We start from the raw sequence: 26249 nt of genomic DNA, 5'->3' as shown, positions 1-26249 counted from the left end.
CGCCTCTCCCTCTGGATCGAGGCGGAGAACAACTTCAAATACAAAAATACTAAAAAACAAATAAAAACTGATTAAAAACATATAAAACTAATACATTATTAAAATAACAGCCAGACACCTGTGGGAATGGCATGATTCCTCCTTCTCTGTAGATTCACTCTAATATAACTGGGCGAGTATGATTTAATTTGGATCTGAGACTTAAACATGTATGTATAATTGGAGATCACAAAAAGGAGTGTTCTGGTGTTTTAAAGGCAAACACATTTCTAACAGACTTCCGTGATTATCTATCTAATATAATTAAGGGTAGGGGGGAAATAAACATATACTTTGGAAAACTAATATTTTGGAGTAAAAAGGCAGGTAAAACAGGACGGATTGGAAAGTGGGGAGAACCATGGTGGGAGAATTTGCACAAGACAATGAGAGGGAATTGGAAGGACAAGATAAAACTGGGGGCAGAGTTTACACCACTTTTTTTTTTTTTGCCAGTTTCCAATTTTTTTAAAAAAAGAAAGAAATGAACCCACAGAATGATTAAAGGCAGAAATTATAGGTCATAAATGCTGGTTGTTGGTGACTGATTAGGAGCTCCATCAGATGAGCGTTTTATTGCACGCTCATTACTGGGCACTCATGGAATTTCACGGGTCCCTCTCACAATGTCGTCTGCCTCCCGCCCCTTCTAGCCTTCTTCATGCGACAAAAAAACAGCCCAGTAAGTCCGACTTATTTTTAAAGACGGAATTTGCCGCTCTCTCCTGTTGTGTGCAGGAGAAGCAGCGGGATCGAAACGGCCCACGGAATGGGCCACGCGCACGTTTACTTCCTCTTTCAAAAGAGGAAATAATGAGGGACAAATGGGCAGGTGGAGAAGCTACGGTGAGCAAACACGATTTCCCCCCCGTGTGATGATGCTCAATGTCAGTCACCGTGAAATGCTGATATTAAATGCTGCTGGCTATAGGTTGGTTTTAGGGTTGAATTTATATCTATTTGTTGTTGTGTCTCCTTGGTTGTTCCACTGTTAAATTTGAATGTTTTAAAAGATAGACAGATAGATAGACAGATATGCACGTTCTTAGTGACTGTTGCTGCTAGGTAAACTGGTTTGTGGGTCTGCTACAGAGCATAAGTGGGAGAGATAGATAGTGGAGTATCCCTTGGGCATAGGGACTGTAGGGGTGAGCTTACCTGCTCAGCTGCTGCTCACCCTAGACCTTGACGGCCAAGCAATAACTCCCAATCCTCTTCCTTGACGGTTTCCTTTATCGTTAAAACATCTAGGCAGAGCCGGTGCCAGACTATTTTGCACCCTAGGCAAAGTGAGCTACTTTCACACACACACCCCACCCCAAATGCCAACTTTGATTTTTAAGAACATATGTTTCCTGGAAAAAATAAGAAGTGCAAAACTTCAAACTGCTAAATTTATTTTAAAGTGCAAGAAATACGTCATGCCAATTATAGCAAACAAATTGGAAAGGAACGTCTATGGGTCTAAAATGCATTGTTTAAGATGAATATCACCTCCAAATCATCCACCCCCCAACTCAAACATGCGCGCACACACACACTCAGCATTACTCACTCCAAATAAATGCACACATGCACACATGTATTCACCCATACATTCTCTCTCTCTCTCTCCTTTTCCCTCTCTCACCCCCCCCTCGGTCTTACCTTATTCGCTTCGTCTCTTTCTTCTTCTCCACCTCCTGGTGCTTTGCTGATTGCTTCTTCTTGCTTCTTCTTCCCCCTCTTCTTTAGCGCTTGTGGGGGGCGTGCTGGAGGCCCAGCCGCTCGTGACAGTGAGCAAACTGAGCCCCACCCCTTCATGTTGACAAGATGGCGCCCCACGCCTGCCCAGCCGAAGCGAAGCCAGGGACGCTGGGGTGGGGGTGGCGGCTCCACGTTCGGGCTTCCAGGTGCATTCTGGAAGTCCGAACATGGAGCCACCCCCACCCCAGCGTCCCTGGCTTTGCTTTGGCTGTGTGGGCGTGGGGCGCCAACTTGCCCGACCAGGCCCGGCTGAATCCTCGGGCCGGGCCGGCTCACAGCCAAGGGACGTGAGTGCTGCGCTGTGCCCGGCACCCCTCTTAGCTTGGCGCTCTAGGCGGCCGCCTGAGTGGCCTATATGGTAGCACGGGCCCTGCATCTAGGAGCATCCATACGTCACACTGCCTGCTTTAGAGCCCACACCAAGAAGAGCATAACAGAGAAGCCCTGCCCATGCCTTCGAGGAGGACCTGGGGACTAACAGCTGCAGACCTCTTAAAGATACATTCACATGTCACATGCCCCCTTCTCCATGAAAACAACATCTTTCGTTCAATTAAGTCTCAACATGTCAATCTTAACCCTTTACCACTATCCCGTAACATAGTCCTTAAACTTCGCTGGTAATCTCACTTCTCGCCCACTCCGTATCCGTTCACATTCAAATGTCACTGATAGCACGATAATATTAAGAAATATATTATTTATTGACTTGAATAATGTTTCTTTGGCTCCAGCCTGTCTCTGTATCTTTACCAGCAATTCCTCTCCACTATGCACTTAATGTCCAGGATCCATAACATTCAGCAGGGTGGCAAACCCATTTAAGAGAGAGAGAGACTAAAACCAGGTGTGTATTTAGGCTGCCCTAAAGTAGGGTGACTGTATGGAAAGGAGGACAGGGTTCCTGTATCTTTTTGTATTGATTTATTGATTTATTATAGTACTTTTATCACGCCCTTTAGCCAAAAAGGCTGTCAAGGTGGCTTACAAAAATATTTCTTAAGACAGTCCCTGCTCACAGGCTTACAATTGAAAAAAAAAACATGACACAAAAGGAAAGGGGATTGGGAGGGAGGAGGAAAAAGAAGAAGGAGAAACAAATTCAGGCACTTGATTCTTAGTTGCAAAGTTCCGCAGCTGCTTCCTTTCCCTCTGATGGCCTTAGTAGCAACAGTTGGAAGCAGGAGGGAGGGGGCTCTCAGCAGGAGCTAGACCCAGGCACGATGGAGAGGTGCCTGGCTGTGGCTTCCTTTCCCTCCGATGGCCTTAACAGTTGCATAGAAAAGGGAATTTCAGCCAGTGTTATTGGTATGCATGCAGCACCTGGTGAAATTCCCTCTTCATTACAACAGTTAAAATTGCAGGAGCCCTGCCCTGTTTTGTATCTGGTCAAGAGGGCATGGCTCCTGCAGCTTTAACTGTTGTGATGAAGAGGGAATTTCACCAGGTGCTGAATGCATACAAATAACACCTTCTGAAATTCCATTTTTGGTATAGGAGCCCTGTCCTCTTTTCGTCACCCTGTCTAAGATTATTTGTCTTATGTTCTCACTTTTAGTTATGTTGTTAATATTTTATCCACTCTTTTGTTATCTTTTAACCCTGTTTATTGGTTTTATTTTTGAATTTGATACTTTTGCTGTTATCTTTTATTAATTTGCCTACCTGAATGTAAAGAAAATCGTCTGAGGCCTTTCTTCAGGTGCCCCTGCCAAATAAGGTAAGACGGGTGGCCACACGAAAGAGAGCCTTTTCAGGGGTGGCACCCCGTTTTTCTCCCCAGAGAAACTCACCTGTGGCCTTCCTTATGGTCTTTTCAGTGCCAGGTGAAGACCTTTTTATTCTTCCAGGAATTTTAAGAACTACTTTTGGTGCTCTAGTCTACTGGCGGTTTTAATCAGGTTTTATGATGTTGTAGTGGTTGTATTTTTTGCTGCTGATTTTGTCTTTTTTTCATTTTACTATTTGTACTGTATGTTTTTTAATTTATTTATCTATTAAAACATTTATATCCCGCCCTATATCACAAGGATCTGTAGGTTTTCAACGACCCGGAGAATTTCGCTTATTGGGCAGTTTAAAACTACAGTACGTAAATAAAATAGATAATTGTGACTTACGTTATCGATGTTCGAATGTATTGTTGTTGTTGGCTAGCTGGGGAGGAGGGCATGATTTATAAGCAACCACCCAGATAGACAGGCAGATAAGGGTGCAACCAATTTCTTTTCCCGGTCACAGGGTTTGACGGTTTCCTGGTCACAGGGTTTGCAGATTATTTATTTATTTATTTATTTATTTATTTATTTATTTATTTATTTATTTATTATGGTATTTATATCACACCTTTTTTTCCTCCAATGAACCCAAGGTGGCGTACATCCTTCTCCTCCTCTCCAGTTTATCCTCACAACAACCACCCTGTGAGGTAGGTTGGGCGGAGAGTCCGTGAGTTGCCCAAAGTCACCCAGTGGGTTTCCATGGCCGAGTGGAGACTGGAACCCAGATCTCCCAACTGTTAGTCCAACACCTTAGCCACTACACCACACTGGCTCTCACTTGATGCATCATGTAAAATGAACTGTGTGAGCTGTAGTTTTCGCCTTAAGCCTTACATGTGTTGGAGGAATTATTCAACTAAGCATGCTTTTCATTGATGAATATACATAATTATATTTATTGAACATGGTTCAAGCTAGAAAATGCCTTGAGCAGTTAAAGATGGGACCGGGAGAGAGCGTTCCAAAGAGGGAGGGCAGATGGAAATACTGTGAATAGGGGAACATCCATGAGAAAGAACTACTTGATCAAAAGCCTTCAGTGCACACTGCTCTGGCACAGACGGTTTGCATCCTCGAGGCAGGATGGTAATTCTGGCACTGAGTTCCATTTTAATCACGCTCATTCTGTGCTTTCTGATGGCCCAGTTTGTAAGGCTGCAGATTAGAAGGAAGCTGGCTGGGTGGGGAGGAGGGCATGATTTATAACCAAGCCGCGAGACAGATAAGGGTGCAACCAATTTCTTTTCCCGGTCACAGGGTTTGCTGTTTTGAGCAACAGGCTCATCTGTATTTGACGCATCAGGTAAAATGAACTGTGTGAGCTGTAGTTTTCGTCTTAAGCCTTACATGCGTTGGAGGAATTATTCAACTAAACATGCATTTTCACTGATGAATTTAAATAATTATATTTCTTCAACATGACTCAACCTAGAAAATGCCTTGAGCAGTTAAAGATTTATTTATTTATTTATTTATTTATTTATTTATTACATTTTTATACCGCCCAATAGCCGAAGCTCTCTGGGCGGTTCACAAAAATTAAAACCACAGTAAAACACCCAACAGTTTAAAACACAATTACGAAATACAGTATAAAAAGATGGGACCGGAAGAGGGTGTTCCAAAGAGGAGGGCAGATGGAAATACTGTGAATGGGGGAACATCCATGAGAAAGAACTACTTGATCAAAAGCCTTCAGTGCACACTACTCTGGCACAGACGGTTTGCATCCTCGAGGCAGGATGGGAATTCTGGCACTGAGTTCCATTTTAACTGCGCTCATTCTGTGCTTTCTGATGGCCCAGTTTGTAAGGCTGCAGATTAGGAGAAAGCGATTTCCTCCTGGACCAACTCCTCTACCCTACATTGGTAACTTTTGGCAGCTGAAGTTTTTCCGGCTATCCCGTGAACTTCTGACTGAGGTATTTCTTTTCCAAGAGTTGAATCAGTTGACTGAGTAGTATACTAGGACAGCTAAGAGACGTCAGCTGGTGGAAAGCCCTAGGGTCACTTTGTGTATGCCAAGCAGTGGTCTTCGAACAGTGGGTCGTGATCCAATATTGGGATCAGTTCAGATGGGTCACTGGGTCTCATGTTGCAAGTTGGGAGTCCGAGGCGGGTCTTGGAGATGGACCACTTGAACACCACTGTGCTAAAGGGTTTTTGTGTATGCTAAAGACACAAACTGTTCTCCAGTGGTGGCTCTTTGTGGCCTCAGCTCCTTCATAATGGCGGCAAAGTTAACTCTTCATACGGCTGCAATGAAATGCCATGTAGGGTACATGGAAGGAGGTCTTCCGATTTCCCCCCCTAGATGCAATATTATATAAACCAAAGCCGCACATATACTCCGTCATGGAATACAGAATAACAGGGAAAAGGCTGCAACCACAGGGGATGGAGCGGAGCAAGGAGGAGAATCAAGGTGAGACGTTCTTGGTCTGCCTCTCAGCTTTGAGAAACCCCATAGAATGGGTCAACTGCCCATTCCCACCTAGGAGCAGGGCCTTCTCCGCTGTGGCACCCTGGCTGTGGAATGAGCTCCCCAGAGAGGTCCGCCTGGCGCCTACACTGTACTCCTTTCGTTGCCAGCTGAAGACCTTTTTATTCTCTCAGTATTTTAACACTTAATTTTAACTTAAATTTAAATTTTACTGTTCTAATTCTGTATTTTAATCTTATATCAATTTTTGCTGCATGGTTTTATCCTGGTTGTGCTTTTTATACTGTATTTTGTATTTGTGTTTTTAACCTGTTGGTTGTTTTATTATGGTTTTAATTATTGTGAACTGCCCAGAGAGCTTCGGCTATTGGGCGGTATACAAATGTAATAAATAAATAAATAAAATAAAATAAAATAAAATAAAATAAATAGGACTGGGAACAGGAAAATGTTGTCCTAATTTTCAAAAAGCGAAAAAAATCTATAGGGGAGTTTTATTTTGAATTTAGTTCTGTGTTTTGATTTTCCCAAATTGTACACAAATTTAGTTGGGGGAGAATACCTGGTTAAAAGGGCAGGGCTCCTGCAGCTTTGACTGTTGTGATAAAGAGGGAATTTTACCAGGTGCGGCATGCATACCAATGACATAAACAAATAGAAGGCAGTAGTTTTTAAATGACTAATATATAAAGGGTGCCTAGACACAGCTGCTTTCCGCGTTTTTCTTCAGACCATAAACAGACAGGCTGCCTTCAATTGGAGGGGTTTTCTCCTCTGCAAGAATGTTTTTTGAGGATGAATATCCTATAATTGACGGTTTAACCTGATATGGCGTTTGTTCCGAGGAAGCTTGAGTAGCGAAAACGGGAAGTTTATTGCAAAATCCTGTCAACAACTTACAGCGCTGGAAAGAATAAAATATAATAAGAACAAACCTTATTTATAATATATCCGTGAACATATGTTTATGTACTGATGTATTGCCAAATGTGTTTAATAGACTAAAGTGTGTCAGTGTGTCTTTGTTGGGCTATATTATAGACTTGCATTGTCTTATAGTAGGAATAGCATTCCAATTATTGGTTTATTGTATTATAGTACCCAACACCACTATTGTCTAACAACTATGGGATACATCAGCTTTTTTGTAATTTTTGTATAATAATAAATGGGTTTCTTGTTAATCATCCTTCTCCACTAGTGGTTCAAGTAGTTGTGTGCGTTTAGGCACCCTATATATATTATGCATACCAATGACACCTGCTGAAATTCCCTTTTCTATTCAACTGTTAAAGATACAGGAGCACTAGTCCTCCTTTTCATACGGTCACCCTAAACGGGGGGGGGGGGTTAGCAAACTGAAAAGGCTCACTTTACAGCACAAAACCCCCTCCACCTATCTGTCTGAAATTTGGCAGGCTTTATTCCTACAGAAGGGCCAACTACACTTTGCAAATGTCATCTAATTCTATTTTAACCCCTTCCCCTCAAAGCATTTAAGTGCTTTCCTTTTGTAAACCGCCCAGAGAGCTTCGGCTATGGGGAGGTATATAAATTTAATAAATACTGAAAATCAAGATCAAGCGAGCTTTTGCCCTTCTGCTCCACGGGAGGTTTCTGTCCTCACTGAGCTCGCCTTAGGACACCTGCGTCACGGTTTGACAGGCGTACCGCCCCAGTCAAACTCCCCACCTGATGCTGTCCCTGGAGCGGGGCGCACCCGGCGCTTGGAGCCAGAAGCGAGAGCCCCTTGGGGCTCGCCCTCCCCCGCTTCACCGGGTAAGTGAAAAAATGCTAAGAGTTCTGGGAAACTATCTTCAATATAATTTCTAAGGCCACTGATCAGATAATCTTGCCAGAACCAAGCCTGGCCCTGCTGTCCCTGCCCAATGTTCTAAACCCCTCCCTTACCCATAAAGAATTGGTATTTATCCTCCTTACGGCAGCTCGTTTAGAAATCGCCGAACATTGGAAGGATCCGAAGGGCCCTACTCTCACTGGATGGAAAGGGAAAGTGTGGGATATAGCCTGCTCTGAAAAATTAACCTACCACTGCAGAGTTTCGTCGTGCCAACTTAGCTATGACCCATTCAATGAAATATGGAGGGAATCTACATGTAGTACTGAAGGCGCTTGCGTGCGCCTTCAGTGCGCCGTCAAACCGATGGTGTAGTGGGTGAAAGAAGAGATGGAGGAAAAGGCGGAGGAGGAGGCGGCTGGGGAACCGGCCGCATCCTTGCCGCTACTGCCGCCGCCGCCGCCGCCTCCCCGCCGGCCTCCTGCTGCCGGGGTAAGCGCCACCCGGGTCGGAGAGCTCGGCTTCCACCGAGCTCTCCGACATGGGTGGCGCTTACCCCAGCAGCAGGAGGCCGGCGGGGAGGCGGCGGTGGCGGCGGCAAGGACGCGGCCGGTTCCCCAGCCTCCTCCTCCTCCGCCTTTTCCTCCATCTCTTCTTTCGCTGTCTACACCATCGGTTTGACGGCGCACTGAAGGCGCACACAAGCGCCTTCAGTACTACGTGTAGATTCCCTCAAGGTCTCCTTTTCTTGATTACATCAATGGTACAGATGTGGCATCCAACTCTGGTTTAACAAATCTTCCTCTGACCACAGTAAATTGAAGGAAACAAGCTCGGTTCGGCATCTACAGAAATCGTGTTTGTGTATTTATTAGAAACGCTGTCTGACTTGTATGTATATATATATATATATATATATATATATATATATATATATATCCGCTTTGTTAAATAGACTTTAATAAATCAATTTATGTAAAAAATAAATAAATACATTTAATAAATAAATAAATACCTTGGAAAGCACTAACAGTTGGGAAGAATGCTAGCAGCCACCCACCGTTGATTTCGACATAATCTCTGCCACCACGTGCTCTGATTGCCAAGGTACAGCAAGTTATTCTCAGGGATGATAGCTGTTGACAGTTTAATCCACCATGAATTTGTATAATCCTTTTATAAAGAAATCTAAGCTGGTGGCTATGAGTGCTGGAAGTTAATAATACCTTGCGTGAAGGAATACTTCCTTCTTTTTGTCTGTGCCTTGAAACAATCGCAAAACAGCTTCGTTGGGGCTGCACACTTACCTGAGACCGAGTGGAAGCTGGTGGCTCCCATGTCAGTGGGGTGGCCAATCTGCTCCGGATTTCAGACAGAATTCTAAAGGAGCTCTCCAAGGTGCAAATCACCTTGGACAGCTCCTTTAGAGTTCTCATTGGTCCTCACAGAAGCCTGGAGCGGATTCACCGCCCCTCTGACGTTGGAGCCACCAGCCTCCAGGGCCTGGGACCGTGCACCATCGAGCACAGTGACACTTTCTTCTGATTGTATGGTGGGTGACTAACTTTTGAGTGCCAAAGTAATGCCCAGGGGGAAATTGAGGCACTTGCTGGTTTGTAGGCTTACCCTTCAGTGGCCAGACTTTAATGGACCAGGGTCCCAGTGGCCCAGTGGCCAGTTCTTAATGGACCAGATGGGGGAGACTTGGGGAATACTTGGCTCAGCAATACTACAAATGAGAAGGATCTTGGAATGGTTGTAGATCACAACCTGAATATGAGCCAACAGTGCGATATGGCTGCAAGAAAGGCAAATGCTATTTTGGGCTGCATTAATAGAAGTATAGCTTCCAAATCGCGTCAGGTACTGGTTCCCCTCTATTCGGCCCTGGTTAGGCCTCATCTTGAGTATTGCGTCCAGTTCTGGGCTCCACAATTCAAGAAGGACGCAGACAAGCTGGAGCGTGTTCAGAGGAGGGCAACCAGGATGATCAGGGGTCTGGAAACAAAGCCCTATGAAGAGAGCCTGAAAGAACTGGGCCTGTTTAGCCTGGAGAAGAGAAGATTGAGGGGAGACATGAGAGCACTCTTCAAATACTTAAAAGGTTGTCACACAGAGGAGGGCCAGGATCTCTTCTCGATCCTCCCAGAGTGCAGGACACGGAATAATGGGCTCAAGTTAAAGGAAGCCAGATTCCAGCTGGACATCAGGAAAAACTTCCTGACTGTTAGAGCAGTACGACAATGGAACCAGTTACCTAGGGAGGTTGTGGGCTCTCCCACACTAGAGGCCTTCAAGAGGCAGCTGGACAACCGTCTGTCAGGGATGCTTTAGGGTGGATTCCTGCCTTGAGCAGGGGGGTGGACTCGATGGCCTTGTGGGCCCCTTCCAACTCTGCTATTCTATGATTCTATGAGGGTCCCAGTGGCTGGTTCTTAATGGACCAGGTGCTCGTTTTAACGGCCATACATGGTGTTACAGGCACTTGAGAATCCTACCTGTTTTTCCATTCAGAAGCAGGCAGCAAACCAGGTTTATTCCCCCCCCCCCCACCCGCAGCCCTTATGAGCCACCATACATGGCTACGTTTAGCTTGGAAGGCTACAAGTTGTGCAGGCCTAGCCATGAAAAATGAAAGACAAGAGTTGCGGGAAGGTTGGGTGTGGTTTTTAATTTCATTCTCTTGGTTTACCTGTTCTTTCCCTACAGGAGGCCAAAACTTATGGGAACATCTTTACTTTGTGGTTCGGCACAGTCCCTGCGGTCATACTGGTAGGATTCCAAGCGGTGAAGGATGGACTCACCACCCGCCCTGAAGACATGGTCGGCCGGCCCCAAACGCCTTATTTCAAAGCCCTGGCAAATAACAAGGGTAAGGCAATCCCACGTCCATAGGAACCCCAGGGCAAAGGTAGCCCAGATGCAGCCATGGTAGCGGCTGTTCAGTAGTTGAAGCGTAAATGTTCTATTTCTTATAAAATTAATACCATGTAGCCTATCAATAGGAACCCGGGCACAGAGAATCTCCTTTGGGAAGTGCACAAGCTACCCACATCTCTGCTGATCTGGGTAGAAATCGTTGACCTCTGGAAGGGGGTTGCACTTCTCTACAGGATCAAGTTCATAGCTTGGGCATACCAGTAGGGTGACCATATGGAAAGGAGGACAGGGCTCCTGTATCTTTAAAAGTTGCATAGAAAAGGGAATTTCAGCAGGTATCATTTGTATATATGGAGAACCTGGTGAAATTTCCTCTTCATCACAACAGTTAAAGCTGCAGGAGCTATACTGCAGCTATACTGTGACCAGATTTAAAAGAGGGCAGGGCACCTGCAGCTTTAACTGTTGTGATGAAATTTCACCAGGTTCTCCATATATACAAATGGCACCTGCTGAAATTCCTTTTTCAATACAACTGTTAAAGTTACAGGAGCCCTGTCCTCCTTTTCATATGGTCACCCTAGATACTAGTAGATCCTTCTTTGCTGCTAAAGGCAGAAGTTTCCTCTGTGGCATGGAGCTCCTTTTACTAGCTTAGGCTGTTAGACAAGCTACAATCCTATTTGGATAGACACAGCCTTGCTTCAGAGACCCCATGCCCTGGTAACCTGTGGTTTATATTAACCCAATACATTGTATGTGGGGCTGCCCTGGAAGACTGTCCAGAAACTTCAGTAAGTACAAAATATGGCAGCCAGGCTATTGACTGGAACAGGGCATTATGATCATATTATGTGATCATTGCCAGCAGCAGAGCCTTATAGCCAGTGGAGGCTAGTGGCGCTCCCTCTGGAGGAGCAGGTATGTAGCTTGGGTAGGGTGACCATATGAAAAGGAGGACAGTGCTCCTGTATCTTTAACAGTTGTGATCAAGAGGGAATTTCAGCCAGCGTCATTTGTATATATACAGCACCTGGGGAAATTCCCTCTTCGTCACAACACTTAAAGCTGCAGGAGCTATACTAGACTGACTAGATACAAAAGAGGGCAGGGCTCCTGTAGCTTTAAGTATTGTAAGGAAGAGGGAATTTCACCAGGTGCTGGATGCATACAAATGACACCTGCTGAAATTCCCTCTTCATCACAACTGTTAAAGATACAGGAGCCCTGTCCTCCTTTTCATATGGTCACCCTAAGCTTGGGAGTACTCCTAGATCCATCTTTGTCACTGGAGGCCCAAGTGGACTCCGTGGCATGGAGTACTTGGGGTCAGCTTCACCTGATTCGCCAGCTACGGCCTTTCCTGGACAGGGACAACCTAGCCACAGTAGTGCATGCACTGGTAACTTCCCGATTAGACTACTGCAATGCACTCTACGTGGGGCTGCCCTTGAAGACGACGCGGAAGTTGCAGCTAGTGCAAAATGCAGCAGCTAGAATGCTGGTGGGTACATCTTACAGAGACCACATAACACCGGTCTTAATGGAAATGCACTGGCTGCCTATATGCTTCCGGTCGGAATTCAAGGTATTGGTAATGACGTTTAAAGCCCTAAATGGCTTGGAACCTCTATACTTGAGAGAGAGCCTCTCCTTATATATGCCTGCCCGAGACCTCAGATCTGTTGGAGGAGCCCTTCTCTGCATCCCACCAGCACAACACATATGATGGGACAAGGGAGAGGGCTTTCTCTGTGGTGGCACCCCGACTGTGGAATGCCCTCCCCTTGGAGGCCCGACTGGCGCCAACACTGATTTTATTCTGGTGCCAAGTGAAAACATGGTTCCTCTCTGGATTTCAGTCAGAACTCTAAAGGAGCTATTGAAGGCACTGAACCCATTTTGGGGCTAGGGTTCAGCTCTCTGGATAAGCTCCTTTGGAATTCTGACAGGTTCTGATTGAAACCCAGAGTGGATTCTATGCTCCACTGAAATAAGAGCCACCAGCCTCCACTGCTTAGGGTGACCATATGGAAAGGAGGACTGGGCTCCTGTAACTTTAACCATTGTATTGAAAAGGGAATTTCAGCAGGTGTCATTGGTATGCATGCAGCATTTGGTGGAATTCCCTCTTCATCACAACTGTTTATTTATTATTTATTTATTTAAAATATTTATATCCCGCCTTATATTACAAAGTCTCAGGGCGGCGTACAGATAAAAACATACAGTATAAAACAATAAATATACAGTTAAAAATAAACTAAACCATAATCCAAGTTAAAACAATATATAATTTAAAAGCAATAGATGCAATTAAAACAGTTAAAACAGTGTGCCAGTGAGTTTAACCATCAAAGGCTTTGTCGAAAGGCCATGTTTTTACTTGGCGTCGCAATGCAATCCATGTTGGCGCCAATCGGGCCTCCAAGGGGAGGGCATTCCACAGTCGGGGGGCCACCACAGAGAAAGCCCTCTCCCTTGTCCCATCATTACGTATATATTGCATTGGTGGGATGCGGAGAAGGGCAGCTGAAGCTGCAGGAGCCCTGCCCTCTTTTGTATCTGGTCACTGCTATACTCCAGCTTTAACTGTTGTGATGAAGAGGGGATTTCACCAGGAGCTGCATGCCTACAAATGACTACTGCTGAAATTCCCTTTTCTATGCAACTGTTCAAGATGCAGGAGCCCAGTCCTCCTTTCCATAGGGTCACCTTACCACCAGTGGAAGGCAAAAGGAAGAGGGGCCGACCAAGGGCAAGATGGATGGATGATATTCTGGAGGTGACAGACTTGACCTTGGGGGAGCTAGGGGCGGCGATGGCCAACAGAAAGCTCTGGCGTGGGCTGGTCCATGAAGTCACGAAGAGTCGGAAGTGACTGAACGAATAAACAACAACAAAACCACTGCTAATACCACTTATTGGGTCTTACTCTGCATACAAATGCTAAGAATTAATCCGTAACTGCAGTTGTCTGTAGCTGTTTTTCAATGGCTTCAGGTATTTTTCTGACAACTGCTAAGACCTGGAAGAACCAGAGACGGGTTTCCCTGATGATCCTGAGGACTCTGGGCTTGGGGAAAAGAAGCTTTGAGTACCAGGTCCAAGAGGAAGCCTGCAACCTGGTGGAAGCCTTTCGGAATACAAAAGGTATTGCACAGCTGAAAAGAAATGGTGTGATTTGTTTCTTCTTAGTTCGGAAAGAAGGGTGCAAGGCGGGTGAGCATCCCAGCTGAACCCCCCAAAAGGGAGAATAGTCTTAGAATGCTATAAATGAATTTATTGGGGAGAAAGCCTGACGCGTTTCGGCCTCTTCATGGGGTTGTAACAATGTCTGCAGGAATTATTTACAACAGACCGTCTTGCTGGGGCCTGCGTTGATGTTGTCTTTGGCTCTGAATCCGTGCTGCATCAGTTAGATGCAGCCACAGATTTGAAGCCAACCAGCTCTGTGGCTGGTCTCTCCGTGGGCATTCCTGGGCAGAATGCCCACGGGAATGGCTGGTCTCTCCGTGGGCATTCTTCTGTTGGTTGCCGGAAGCCACGGGAGGGGGTGGCAAACCTAATTGTTGCCAGAAAGCCCGCGCTGCCTCTCCTTGTTAGGATAAGTTGCGGCCACCGCACACCAGCGAGAGCGGCATCAGCCCGGCGCTGTGAAGGCTGCCCCCTGGAGGCTTCCTGGGTCACAGCTCAGGCATGGAAACCTGCTGTTGTATTTGCAAGATGTCCTCACATTCCTCACCAATCATTCCATTCGCAGGAAAGCCTATGAATCCATCTTACGCCATCACTCTTGCCGTTGCAAACGTGATTTGCTCTGTGGTCTTTGGTCATCGCTTCTCCAATGACGACAAAACCTTTCATGGGTTGCTGGAAGCCATGGAGTGTCTCTTCACCTTTTTTGGTTGTTTCATGCATCACGTGAGCAATATATATATATATATATAGAGAGAGAGAGAGAGAGAGAGAGAGAGAGATTTGTTTTTATTTCCCTTAAAATATGCAGAAATGAAGATGTTATCGTTACTGGACATTTTGTGGTGGAGGAAAGAATCTCTTGTGTGGGACTACAGACAGAGCCATTTTGGTGTGGTGGCCGGTACATAAGATATATATCTCCGTACATGCTTTTAGGTGGGCCTTAAAATCCCATCTGTTTCAAATTGCTTTTAGTTGACATGCTAGATTTTAAACTATTTAATTAAGAACATCAAAAGTGCCCTGCTGGATCAGACTGAAGGTCCATTTAGTCCAGCGCTCTGTTAACACAGTGGCCAACCAGCTGTTGGCCAGGGACCAACAAGGTAGGACACGGTGCAACGGCACCCTCCCACCCATGTTCCCCAGCAGCTGGTGCACACAGGCTTACTGCCTCGAATACTGGAGATAGCACCCAACCATCAGGGCTAGTAGCTATGGATAGCCTTCGCCTCCAGGAATTTATCCAACCCCCTTTTAAATCCATCCAAATGGGTGGCCATCATGACATCTTGTGGTAGGGAGTTCCATAATTTAACTATGCGCTATGTGAAGAAGTCCTTCCTCTGATTTGTCCTCCACAGTAGCCCACAGTCACACAATGGTGGAGTTAGAACATGTTGTGTGGTGAGTAAAACCCCAAAAACTCAAGCGTTGAGTGGAGTTTTCCCACTGTGTAGAGAAATGTGTTGTCAAAACTGAGCCGTATTGAATCTCTATTTGTATCCTAACAGTTTGTTTCCAAATTGGTATCTATCCATATAAATTAAATTTGCAAATTTTAGGCAAATCCTTGCCTCTTTTTTGGTGATGCATAATGGCTACCTTTGCCCCCATCCACTCAGCTCATATAAAGTACTCAAGAAGATAATTCATAAAATAGCAGCAACCACCTCTACCCATGATTTCAAAGGTTTTCTGAAACAGCTAAGCCTTAACTGACTTAAAGTTAAACGAGAGTGGGTCAGGCAAGCCACCATAAGGAGATGTTTCCACAAAAGAGGCAACTTCTTGTAGCCGTCATCCAAAGCTCCAGTTCCAGGGACACACAGAACAAGTCCTTCTTAGACCTTAGCTAGCCTGCTATCCCGTGATGGAGGGGGGAAGATCCTGCATTGTGTTTAACGTGAGATCCCTCCTCCGTTTACACGTGAGGCGCGATGACCTCAGGAGGAGTGGCGTCGCGCCCGCCATTTTTTAATTTTTAAAGTGACCGGAGCGCATGAACGCTCGTGCGCGAAAGGTAAGTCTTTTTTTAATTTTTAAATTATTTCCCCTGCTCCTCCCAACCTACCCCTGATGGGTGCAGTGCTCCTGAGGAGCGCTGCACTCCGTGCGCGGCTCCCGGCTCTGTGCGAGGAATCACATGAAGCCGGGTCAACCTGCGGCAACGGGCCACACGTTCCGCATTCTCGGGCTCAGCCCTGTGTGTTCACAGGGGCCAAAGTGTAGGGCGAGATCCTGGGGGCAAGGAAGGGATCATCCCTCCCTGATCCGGGGATCCCCTGTGCGTCATGTGGACGCACAGGGACAATCCCGGGGTTCGCCTGGTATAAAGCCCTGTCTAGCTAAGGCCTCAGACAGCCTGCGCATTCAGGGAGGTTCTTATACGAAAAGGTGATCTTCTAGTTAGTGGCTATCTATAGATATCTCTACAGCCATGTTGATGTCAGCTTGTTTCTCAGCACCTCCGTCTGATATGTCTCTTTCCCAGTTTTATGAACTTTTCCCCTGGCTTCTAAACCATATCCCAGGACGTCACCAGAAGGCATTGTCCTCCCGTGACTTCGTGCACTCCTTCATAAGGAGGGAGATCAAGAAGCACCTGGACTCTGATGTTCCGGATGAGCCACAAGACTTCATTGATTTTTACCTTGCTCAGATAGACCGAGTAAGTGGCTGCTCTGTTTATGACCAGAACTTTAGGCCGTCTTGTCATTTAGTTACGAAAGGCAGTCGTAGTAGAGAGATACTGTGGTGTAGTGACCAAGGACCCGGAAGTCATTTGTGAACCAGGAGGCACTGGCTCAGATATTGGCTCTGGCATAAACTCAATGGGTGTCCTTAGGGAAGCTGTTATAGAATAATAGAATCATAGAATAGCAGAGTTGGAAGAGGCCCACAAGGCCATCAAGTCCAACCCCCTGCTCAATGCAGGAATCCACCCTAAAGCATCCCTGACAGATGGTTGTCCATCTGTCCATCTCTCAGAGGGAACCTAACAATAACTATCAGAAGGCATGGTGCAGCTCTTCTGACCTTTCTTTCCTAACGAATTTTACATGGTAGGAAAAACAATGGGAAAAACAGTGGGAGAATCCCCCAGCAACCCCTTTCTGAAATCGCGCCTCCAAGAACGACCAGAGCCACTATATAACCATGCCTCCCAGACTGATGCCTCAGAAGGATACAATGGCCAATGGTACTGAAAACTCCTGAGATGTTCAGCAGAACCCTCAGGGTCACATTCCCCATGTCCAGTTCCTGGCATAGATCATCCACCAAAATGACCAAAGCAGTCTCTGTCCCATAAACAACTCTGAAGCCATATTTGAAATGGAATTAAATTATCGGCCTCATCCAACAATCGTTGGAACTGAAAAGTCACCAGATGTTCCAGATCAGCCTTCCTCAACCTGGGGTGCTCCAGATGTGTTAGACTGCATCTCCCAGAATGCCCCAGGAATGGAATATTGGAGACCAAATGGAAATTATCCAATACAGTGGGGTTCAGGGACCTTCCTTCCTTCCTTCCTTCCTTCCTTCCTTCCTTCCTTCCTTCCTTCCTTCCTTCCTTCCTTCCTTCCTTTCCAGAGCTCTTATTACTAGGGCCGGCATCATGCATAGGCAATGACTAGAAACCCCCCGTCCCCCATGGTTGCTCCTTCTCTTCATCATTGCAACCTGCTCATTCAACTGCCGCTCATTCTGGCTCAGGCAATGGTGGTGGTGAAAGGAGGGGGAGCAGGCAATGCCACGGCCTCCGTGCTCCCTGGCTCTCTGCCTGTCAAGTAAGCAAGGGGAAGCAACGCTGAGGGAGAAGAGGAAGGGAAGCCAAAGCAGCTGGTGGCAATGGCGGTGCTTAAGGTAGACTCACTGTTGGATGGGACCCAAGGAGATAGTCTTGCCCGAGGGCCCTCAAAAACCTGGAGCTGGCACTGTTTACCACCTCTGTGGTCATTGGTCATCTCTGTTACATTTTTATTTTAATCCAGATGTTATTGTCAGCTGCCTGGAGTGCCATTCCTCGGCAGAGGGGTGGGATATAAATTAAATAAGTACTAAATAAACCTAAGTGCTTGCTCAAAATTCAGTTCTGGCCTTCAAGGGGTACTCTTGAATGGCCAGGAACCATGCTTCTGTAATGCATGTGGTGTGCAATGGAGGGCTCTTGCTGGGGGTGATGGTGTTGGGATATAAGTCCTATCATCCTTTGCTGGATAATATACCCAGTGTCGTTTCCTGCTGCAGGAGAGGCCCGCCGGGACTCTGAGACCCATAGGAGTGAATTGTTGAGCCTCTCCTGGTTCTCCAGAGCCTTCCCCTGACTGCTACCCCTTTCTCCAGGGGGAGGCTCCTCACCCTTGTAGGGGGGAAGGAGAGGATGTAGCAGGTAGGGTAGGGTGTGAACAGGTTGCGGGTCTGCTCAGAGTGGGTTGTGGTCATTCTGCACTGGCAGCCTGTTAGCTACTGAACCAATGCAAGAGGACGTTCTTATCCTACAAAGCCCTAAACAACTTGGGACCAGCAAACCTAGCAGGCCGCCTTCCCTTGTATGCACCTGGACGACAGTTACGATCCTCAAAAGAGGTCCTATTGGCCATTCTGAGACGAACAGAATGTCGCTACGAAGAACCTCAGCGGCGAGGCCTTCTCTGTAGTGGCACCCACCCTCTGGAAAACCCTCCCTCGTGCAGTTTGGGAGGCAGAAAACGTAACATCTTTTAAATGCCTCCTGAAAAAGCATAACTTTCCACACAGGCTTTCCCTGGATTTTAGCTTAGCTGGTTTCATATTGCCTTTTTTTGACGTTTAACATTTAAAATTTATCTATACTTGTTGTATTTAATGGTTTTAATTGTACACTGCCCAGAGAGCCTTGGCTGATGGGCAGTATAATATATATATATATATATATATATATATATATATATATATATATAATCAAAAAGTAAAATTCTTCCCCACTGTAATTTGAGCAGGAGTGCTTGCATAAAAGAAGCAGTCTGGTGCACACAAGCACCCAACCAGAATAATATAATAATAATAATAATAATAATAATAATAATAATAATAATAATAATAATAATTTATTTCTTACCTGCCTCTCGGTTTGGATCAAGACGGGGAACAACAATAAGTATAAGATACATAAAACTGAATTAAAAACCTAGTATACATTATTAAAACATCCTATAAACATCCTAAAATTTCACTGGATAGGCCTGCCAGAATAGATCAGTCTTTATAGCTTTCTTAAATGCTAAAAGATTGTTAAGTTGATGAACCTCCTCCGGCAGGCCATTCCACAGTCTGGGAGCAGCAGAAGAGAAGGTCCTCTGGGTAATACCCATCAGCCTAACTTCGACTGACTGAAGTAGATTCTTCCCAGAGAACCCAGATTGTACGGGAGAAGGCGATCCCGCAGGTAGCCTGGACCCAAACCACATAGGACTTTAACGGTGATAACCAACACTTTATACTTCACCTGGAAACGAATTGGCAGCCATTGGAATACACTCCTTTGTGGATGTGTAGCTGCAAGCCACAGACATTTGACAGCCACACGCAAGTGTCATGTGCCGCTTTTATGTTTCTTGCCCTGCAGACGAAAAGCCAGCCGAGCCCACCCTATGATGAAAAGAACATGGTACACTGTATATTTGACCTCTTCTTGGGTGGGACAGAGACGTCCAGCACTACCCTCCACTGGGCATTGCTCTATATGGTGCTTTATCCAGACGTCCAAGGTAAGAGAAGAACAAGAGGTGGTCATAGCATGGCACCATTTTGGAAACCTGCAACGGATAATGCTATGTGTACAGCTGCTGAACCTTTTGAGTGACAGTGAGCGTCATCACACAAGGGGGGATCGCATTTTCTTGCCGTTGCTTCTCCGCCCTCGCTTCTGTCCCTCATTACTTCCTCTTTCTTCCCAGATAGGAAAGAGGAAGTAAACAAAGACCATGTGGCCCATTCAGGGGCCGTTTTTATCTTGCTGCTTTTCCTGCACACAGCAGGAAATCATGGCTAGGGTGACCATATGAAAAGGAGGACAGGGCTCCTGTATCTTTAACAGTTGCATAGAAAAGGGAATTTCAGCAGGTGTCATTTGTATATATAGAGAACCTGGTGAAATTCCTCCTTCATCACAACAGTTAAAGCTGCAGGAGCTGTACTAGAGTGACCAGATTTAAAAGAGGGAGGGCACCTGCAGCTTTAACTGTGGTGATGAAAAGGGAATTTCACCAGGTTCCCCATATATACAAATGGCCCCTGCTGAAATTCCCTTTTCAATACAACTGTTAAAGATACAGGAACCCTGTCCTCCTTTTCATATGGTCAGCCTAATCACGGCACATTCTGTTTTTTTAAAAAAGTCAGATTTTGGGGGGTCTGCTTAGCGACAGAAAAATGAGCAGAAGGTGTGGGAGTCACGCGGGAGGCGGATGTCGCCTGAAGGACGCGTGCACATCTGTAAGTGGGCAATAGCGAGCATGCGATAAAATGCTCATCTGATGAACCTCATAGAGACAATAAAATCTTTGACACAGAACATCTTGGAGGGTCTTTACGTAGTAAATCATATTATGTTGGGATGAACGTGCTCAAGATGTTTCCCAGGCTAAAATTCTTCAGACTTTATAATTTGAGTGAGGTAAGGCATCTTGTATTCTCATATGAGCCAACAGTGTGATGTGGCTGCAAAAAACCCCATAAATGCTGTTTTGGGCTGCATTAATAGAAGTATAGCTTTCAAATCGTACGAGGTACTGGTTCCCCTCTATTTAGGGAGTGAAAAAACAAGCCGAAGGCAGGGGAGGAAGCAAGGATAATCTTTGCAAAATATTATTGCTATGAAAACGGTTTAATGAAGGTGCCTACGCGTTTCGGACAAAAACTGTCCTTCCTCAGGGCTTATTCAACAAGGTTTGAGGAAGGACAGGTTTTGTCTGAAACACGTAGGCACCTTCATTAAACTGTTTTCATACCAATAATATTTTGCAAAGATTATCCTTGGTTCCGCCCCTGCCTTCGGCTTGTTTTTTCACTCCCTCATGGGGTTGCCCTTCCCTTTCTCCCCTCTATTTAGCACTGGTTAAGCCTCATCTTATTGTGTCCAGTTCTGGGCACCACATTTCAAGAAGGACGCAGACAAGCTGGAGTGTATTCAGAGGAGGGCAATGAGGATGATCAGGGGTCTGGAAACAAAGCCCTGTGAAGAGAGACTGAAAGAACTGGGCATGTTTAGGCTGGAGAAGAGAAGGTGGAGGGGAGACATGAGAGCACTCTTCAAATACTTAAAAGGTTGTCACACAGAGGAGGGCCAGGATCTCTTCTCGATCCTCCCAGAGTGCAGGACACGGAATAACAGGCTCAAGTTACAGGAAGTCAGATTCCAGCTGGACATCAGGAAAAACTTCCTGACTGTTAGAGCAGTATGACAATGGAATCAAATTTCTTTAGGTGCTTTTGGTAAGGGAATATCCAAATATGAAGTGTTTACTGGATTGGCTATGCTTGATGCCACCATCAAAGAATGGAAAATTTACTGGTGTGGCAAGGCTTTCCCCTCCACAGAAGCCATGTTGATATTTTCTTAGCATGACTTGTGTAGCCATCTTAGTCTTTATTAAGCTGGACATCAGGAAAAACTTCCTGACTGTTAGAGCAGTACAACAAGGGAAGCAGTTACCTAGGGAGGTGGTGGGCTCTCCCACACTAGAGGCCTTCAAGAGGCAGCTGGACAACCATCTGTCAGGGATGCTTTAGGGTGGATTCCTGCATTGAGCAGGGGGTTGGACTCGATGGCCTTGTAGGCCCCTTCCAACTCTACTATTCTATGATGCACTGAGCTTACTTACGAGCCTACTTATATTCGTTTGAAAGTTGGGACCTCATACTGCTCGTAAAGGTTTTAACACCTCAGGACGCAATTCTATGTACGGTATCTTGGACGCCCCCTACTTGGAGGCTTCTGAGAGTCCGTTGCCTTTCTGGGCTGAAGCCGGCAGGGTGGCCGGAGTGACGGAGCCAATTTTTGCTTCTCTGTCCTCTTTTTTCCTTTATTTCGCTAGACAGGCTTTTCAGCCCATGTAGCAGGGCGCTTGGGAGAGGGAGGAAAAGGCGCTGGAGGAGACTCAGGATGTGTCCTGACCTCTCTGGTCTCCTCCTTTCCCTGCTCATAGGAACGCCGCTTTTTGCTCCTCTCCAAGGTTGATTTCCCGGCCTTGGGGAGGCAGTCGCCGTGATTCTCTCTATGCTGGTTACAAGGGGTCAGGGTGCTGGATCTCTGACTCCCCCTTCCAAGGTTGGAACACTGATTCTGACCTTGGAAGGGAATTTTGAGCCATTCTATGGTCTCCAGGATGTTCTCTTAGGAACCGTAGGAGAACATCCAATACAGAGAGTTTTGGCTGTGCTGTAAGTATTATTGTAATTATTGTTTTGTGTTATGTAATCAAGGCTATCCAGAAAATGACTAATGTTTATTCAAGCATTCACAATGTGAGAGGTGGGTAGAATATAACAACTGCTGTTACGTTGAATAAAGCAAAGCAACTTGGGTCAAGGCATTATATTTTCCTTTGTTCAGGCCAATTGCTGCATAACATTAAAGTTTTTGATTCTACGTATAAATAAAACGTTTGTTTTTCTTCAGCAAAAGTCCAGAAGGAGATAGACACAGTTTTGGCTCCTGGCCAAATGATCTACTATGAAGATCGCAAGAATCTTCCCTACACGAACGCTGTGATTCACGAGATCCAGCGGTTTAGCAACATTGTTGCAGTTGGGGTGCCCAAGTGTTGCGTGAGGGACACCACGATCCGAGAGTTTTTTATTGAAAAGGTAAACACGAGTCCCACTCCATCCATCCCACCCTTCTTCTGATATCTGAGATGGGGGTGCAGAGTTCTCCCCACATCCTACCCTTATCAGTTTCATCACCCTTCCTCTACATTTGGGTATCGGGCCATAAACCTAGTATTGAGAGGAATTTTCATGCAAGAGAGAGGACTGAACATAACAGGATAAGGAGAACCATGACGGATCAGACCAAAGGTCCATCTAGTTCAACCACTGTTGACCTGGAAACAACAAGCAGGACATAGTGGAACATCACCCTCCCACCTATGTTCCCCAGCAACTGGTGAATATAGACTTACTGCCTCTGATACTGGAGGTAGCACATAGCCATCAGGACTAGTAGCCACTAGGAGTCCCATCCACCTTCTCCTCCAGGAATCACATGAGCCAGGGGGAGGCAACCTCAGGCCTGGGGGACAAATTTGTTGCTCCTGGGGTTCCCAGATGGCCACACTCCTTCCCCTCACACCATCCTTTTCCTTCCCACCACTGATCATTGGGTGGTTTTCTGGCCTTGTACATCCCCTCCCCCCATTCTAAAAAGGTTAAAATGGCTGTCCTAAGGCTAAGTTACCGGCAGTAAGAGCCTCAGTTACGTTTTGTTTTGTATTCTAGGCCCCAGGCCTCCTGCCTTCAGTTCCATCCTCCACTAGAATGAGGCTCCTGAAACCTTCTCCAAAATTGAATTTCAGGCTGAAAGTTGTTCTCCCCCTCATGACATAGACCAACACTTAGTTGTGCGTTGTTGTAACTTGTAAGGCCCCCCCCCGAGAACTTTTGTTAGACAACACGATGTAAAAAATAAACCTATTTCGCTGTCATGACAGGTTGCAGTATTATGGGAGAGGGACAAAAACCATTTCCCTATCCACTTTCTCCACACCATGCTTAACTTTATATAGCTCTACCGTGTCTCTCCTCTCTCTGCGTCCAGTTTTTAATTCACTATGACTTGAGTGTCTGCTAAATTTCTTTAGGCGCTTTTGGTAAGGGAATATCCAAATACGAAGTGTTTACTGGATTGGCTATGCTTGATGCCACCATCAAAGAATGGAAAATTTGTTGGTAAGGCAAGGCTTTCCCCTCCGCAGAAGCCATGCTGATATTTTTTTAGCATGGCTTGTGTAGCCATCTTAGTCTTTATTAAGCTGGACATCAGGAAAAACTTCCAGACTGTTAGAGCAGTACAACAATGGAAGCAGTTATTTATTTTATTTATTTTATTTATTTATCATATTTATACCCCGCTCCTCAGCCAAAAAAGGCTCTCAGAGCGGCTTACACTTAGCAAAAAAGACAGTCCCTGCCCTCAGGCTTACAGTCTAATAAAGACATGACACACAAGGAACAGGAGTTCAGGAGGGAGGGGGGGAGGAGAGAGAGAGAGTCCAACAGGAGCAGGCCATGATGTTTCTTCTGCCTGCTCCTGTCCCCTTGCTCTTTCTTCTTCCCCACAGGGCCAAGATGACAGTTTGCCCTGTGGGGGTGGGGGAAGAGTCCAACAGGAGCAGGCCATGATGTTTCTTCTGCCTGCTCCTGTCCCCTTGCTCTTTCTTCTTCCCCACAGGGCCAAGATGACAGTTTGCCCTGTGGGGGTGGGGGAAGAGTCCAACAGGAGCAGACCATGATGTTTCTTCTGCCTGCTCCTGTCCCCTTGCTCTTTCTTCTTCCCCACAGGGCCAAGATGACAGTTTGCCCTGTGGGGGTGGGGGAAGAGCCCAACAGGAGCAGGCCATGATGTTTCTTCTGCCTGCTCCTGTCCCCTTGCTCTTTCTTCTAGTTACCTAGGGAGGTGGTGGGCTCTCCCACATGAGAGGCCTTCAAGAGGCAGCTGGACAACCATCTGTCAGGGATGCTTTAGGGTGGATTCCTGCATTGAGCAGGGGGTTGGACTCGATGGCCTTGTAGGCCCCTTCCAACTCAGCTATTCTATGATTCTATGATTCTAAGCTTCCTATCAATTTATTAGGTTGCTGGAACTGCCATTGCCCCGGGATCTTTTTCCAGCAGATCTGTATGAGAGTTGAATACTGGCTTTATTTTCGAATGCTCTGCTTTCCTTGGAGCTAGGTGAAAAGGCAGAATTTAATTGTCAGCTTTCTCTTTGCAGGGCACCATCATTTTCCCAATCTTGGCATCTGCCTTGTACGATTCCAGCGAATGGGAGAGGCCTCTGAATTTCAACCCAAGCCATTTCCTTGACAAGGACGGGAATTTTACCTGCCGGGACGCCTTCATACCATTTTCTTTAGGTGCCTGCACAGATCATTAAAACTTCCTTTAATGGGTTTTAAAACAAAATGTTTTGGTGCTGCTTTTCTGGTATAGTCTACAGAGGCTAACATGAGATTCATAAACTACAATCTAAGCCCACTATGAAAGAGAAAAGTGAAAAAATAATAATTCATTGAGTAAATGGACACTTCTTGCCTGCCTTAATCGCAGTTCTTTTCTTGCTTTACAGGGCATCGAACATGTGTGGGAGATCATTTGGCAAGAACAGAGTTGTTCCTTTTCTTCTCCAGCCTTCTCCAGGCATTCACGTTCCACTTGGCAGAAGGAAGCAAAGACATAACCGTGGAAGCTGTTTGGGGCGGCACTTTGCAGCCTCATTACTTTGAGATTTGTGCTACTCCGCGATAGGTCTTCTGTGTTGTATCTGTGCGGGGATCTATTATAAAGGCATGGCAGTGACAGGCATCTCTAAGAATCCAAGAATCTGACCATTCAGCACAGGATTTTTTGGCTTCTCCAAAATCCTCAGGGGACATGGGGTCAGTGGGTGTGGTCCCACTCCACGTATTAAATATTTGAATAAGGTTGAAAAGCTGGCAAAAGGCAGAATGCTATGCATGTATAGCCAGAAAAAAAGTCCCACAACTCCTAGGGTGACCATATTTTGGAAACCAAGAAGGAGGACAACATGGTCGCCCCCAAGGGGGCATGTCCAGCACCAAGGGGGCGTGCCCACCCGAACATAGCCTTGGTCACATGTCTGATTTTACAGCACACATTTAAGACAAATCTGTTCTACATAACATCTTAATGTTAAAATTAATGAAATAAAGAACAAGTGAGAGATTCAATGTATCTGAAATTAACTTCACTCACTCCTACTTTTGTAGGTTTTGCTGTACTTTGAAGCTTTTGCTATACTCTGTGTGTTACATTCTCCCCTTCCCTCAAATATCTTTTCTGACTGTATCTTCACTCATTGCAACCTGCTGTTGTTGTTAACAAGGTTTGCTACTGGCCCCAGATCTGTTTCAAATTTGGTATGGCTAAAGCTCTAACTAAAAGCTATCATGGTGCCAACTTTCAGCTCTTTATCTTTAAAAATGATGATTTAAAAAATAATAATTTTAAAACCTCAATTATTAAAAAAAATCCTAAAAAATCAATGGATGAACGGATCTGTTTCAAATTTGGTATGACTAAAGCCCTTCCTAAGAGCTACCATTGCACCAAGTTTCATGCCTTTATCTTAAAAAAT

General features: G+C 45.7%; 1 protein-coding gene across 1 annotated transcript; it reads left to right on the top strand.

Annotated features, from left to right (window-relative positions):
* The first annotated feature begins 5308 nt into the window (after positions 1 to 5308).
* Positions 5309 to 25399, top strand: LOC134402095 (cytochrome P450 2J4-like). Its single transcript, XM_063131424.1, has 9 exons — positions 5309 to 5488; positions 10517 to 10679; positions 13691 to 13840; positions 14451 to 14611; positions 16383 to 16559; positions 19497 to 19638; positions 22551 to 22738; positions 24867 to 25008; positions 25221 to 25399. Exons 1-9 carry the CDS (start codon positions 5309 to 5311, stop codon positions 25397 to 25399), a joined length of 1482 nt encoding a protein of 493 aa, XP_062987494.1.
* The last annotated feature ends 850 nt before the right edge of the window (positions 25400 to 26249 follow it).

This window comes from Elgaria multicarinata, chromosome 8 (assembly GCF_023053635.1).
Source record: "Elgaria multicarinata webbii isolate HBS135686 ecotype San Diego chromosome 8, rElgMul1.1.pri, whole genome shotgun sequence".
NCBI classification, from domain to species: domain Eukaryota; kingdom Metazoa; phylum Chordata; class Lepidosauria; order Squamata; family Anguidae; genus Elgaria; species Elgaria multicarinata.
The sequence above is the reverse complement of the archived record's forward strand: the minus strand, read 5'-3'. Positions and strand labels throughout refer to the sequence as shown.

Coding starts and splice junctions, on each gene's coding strand:
- LOC134402095 (XM_063131424.1), top strand. CDS start 5,309: ATGGGAATTCTGGCACTGAGTTCCATTTTAACTGCGCTCATTCTGTGC. Junction 14,612..16,382: donor TTGGTTGTTTCATGCATCAC/GTGAGCAATATA, acceptor TCTCTTTCCCAG/TTTTATGAACTTTTCCCCTG. Junction 19,639..22,550: donor GCTTTATCCAGACGTCCAAG/GTAAGAGAAGAA, acceptor GTTTTTCTTCAG/CAAAAGTCCAGAAGGAGATA.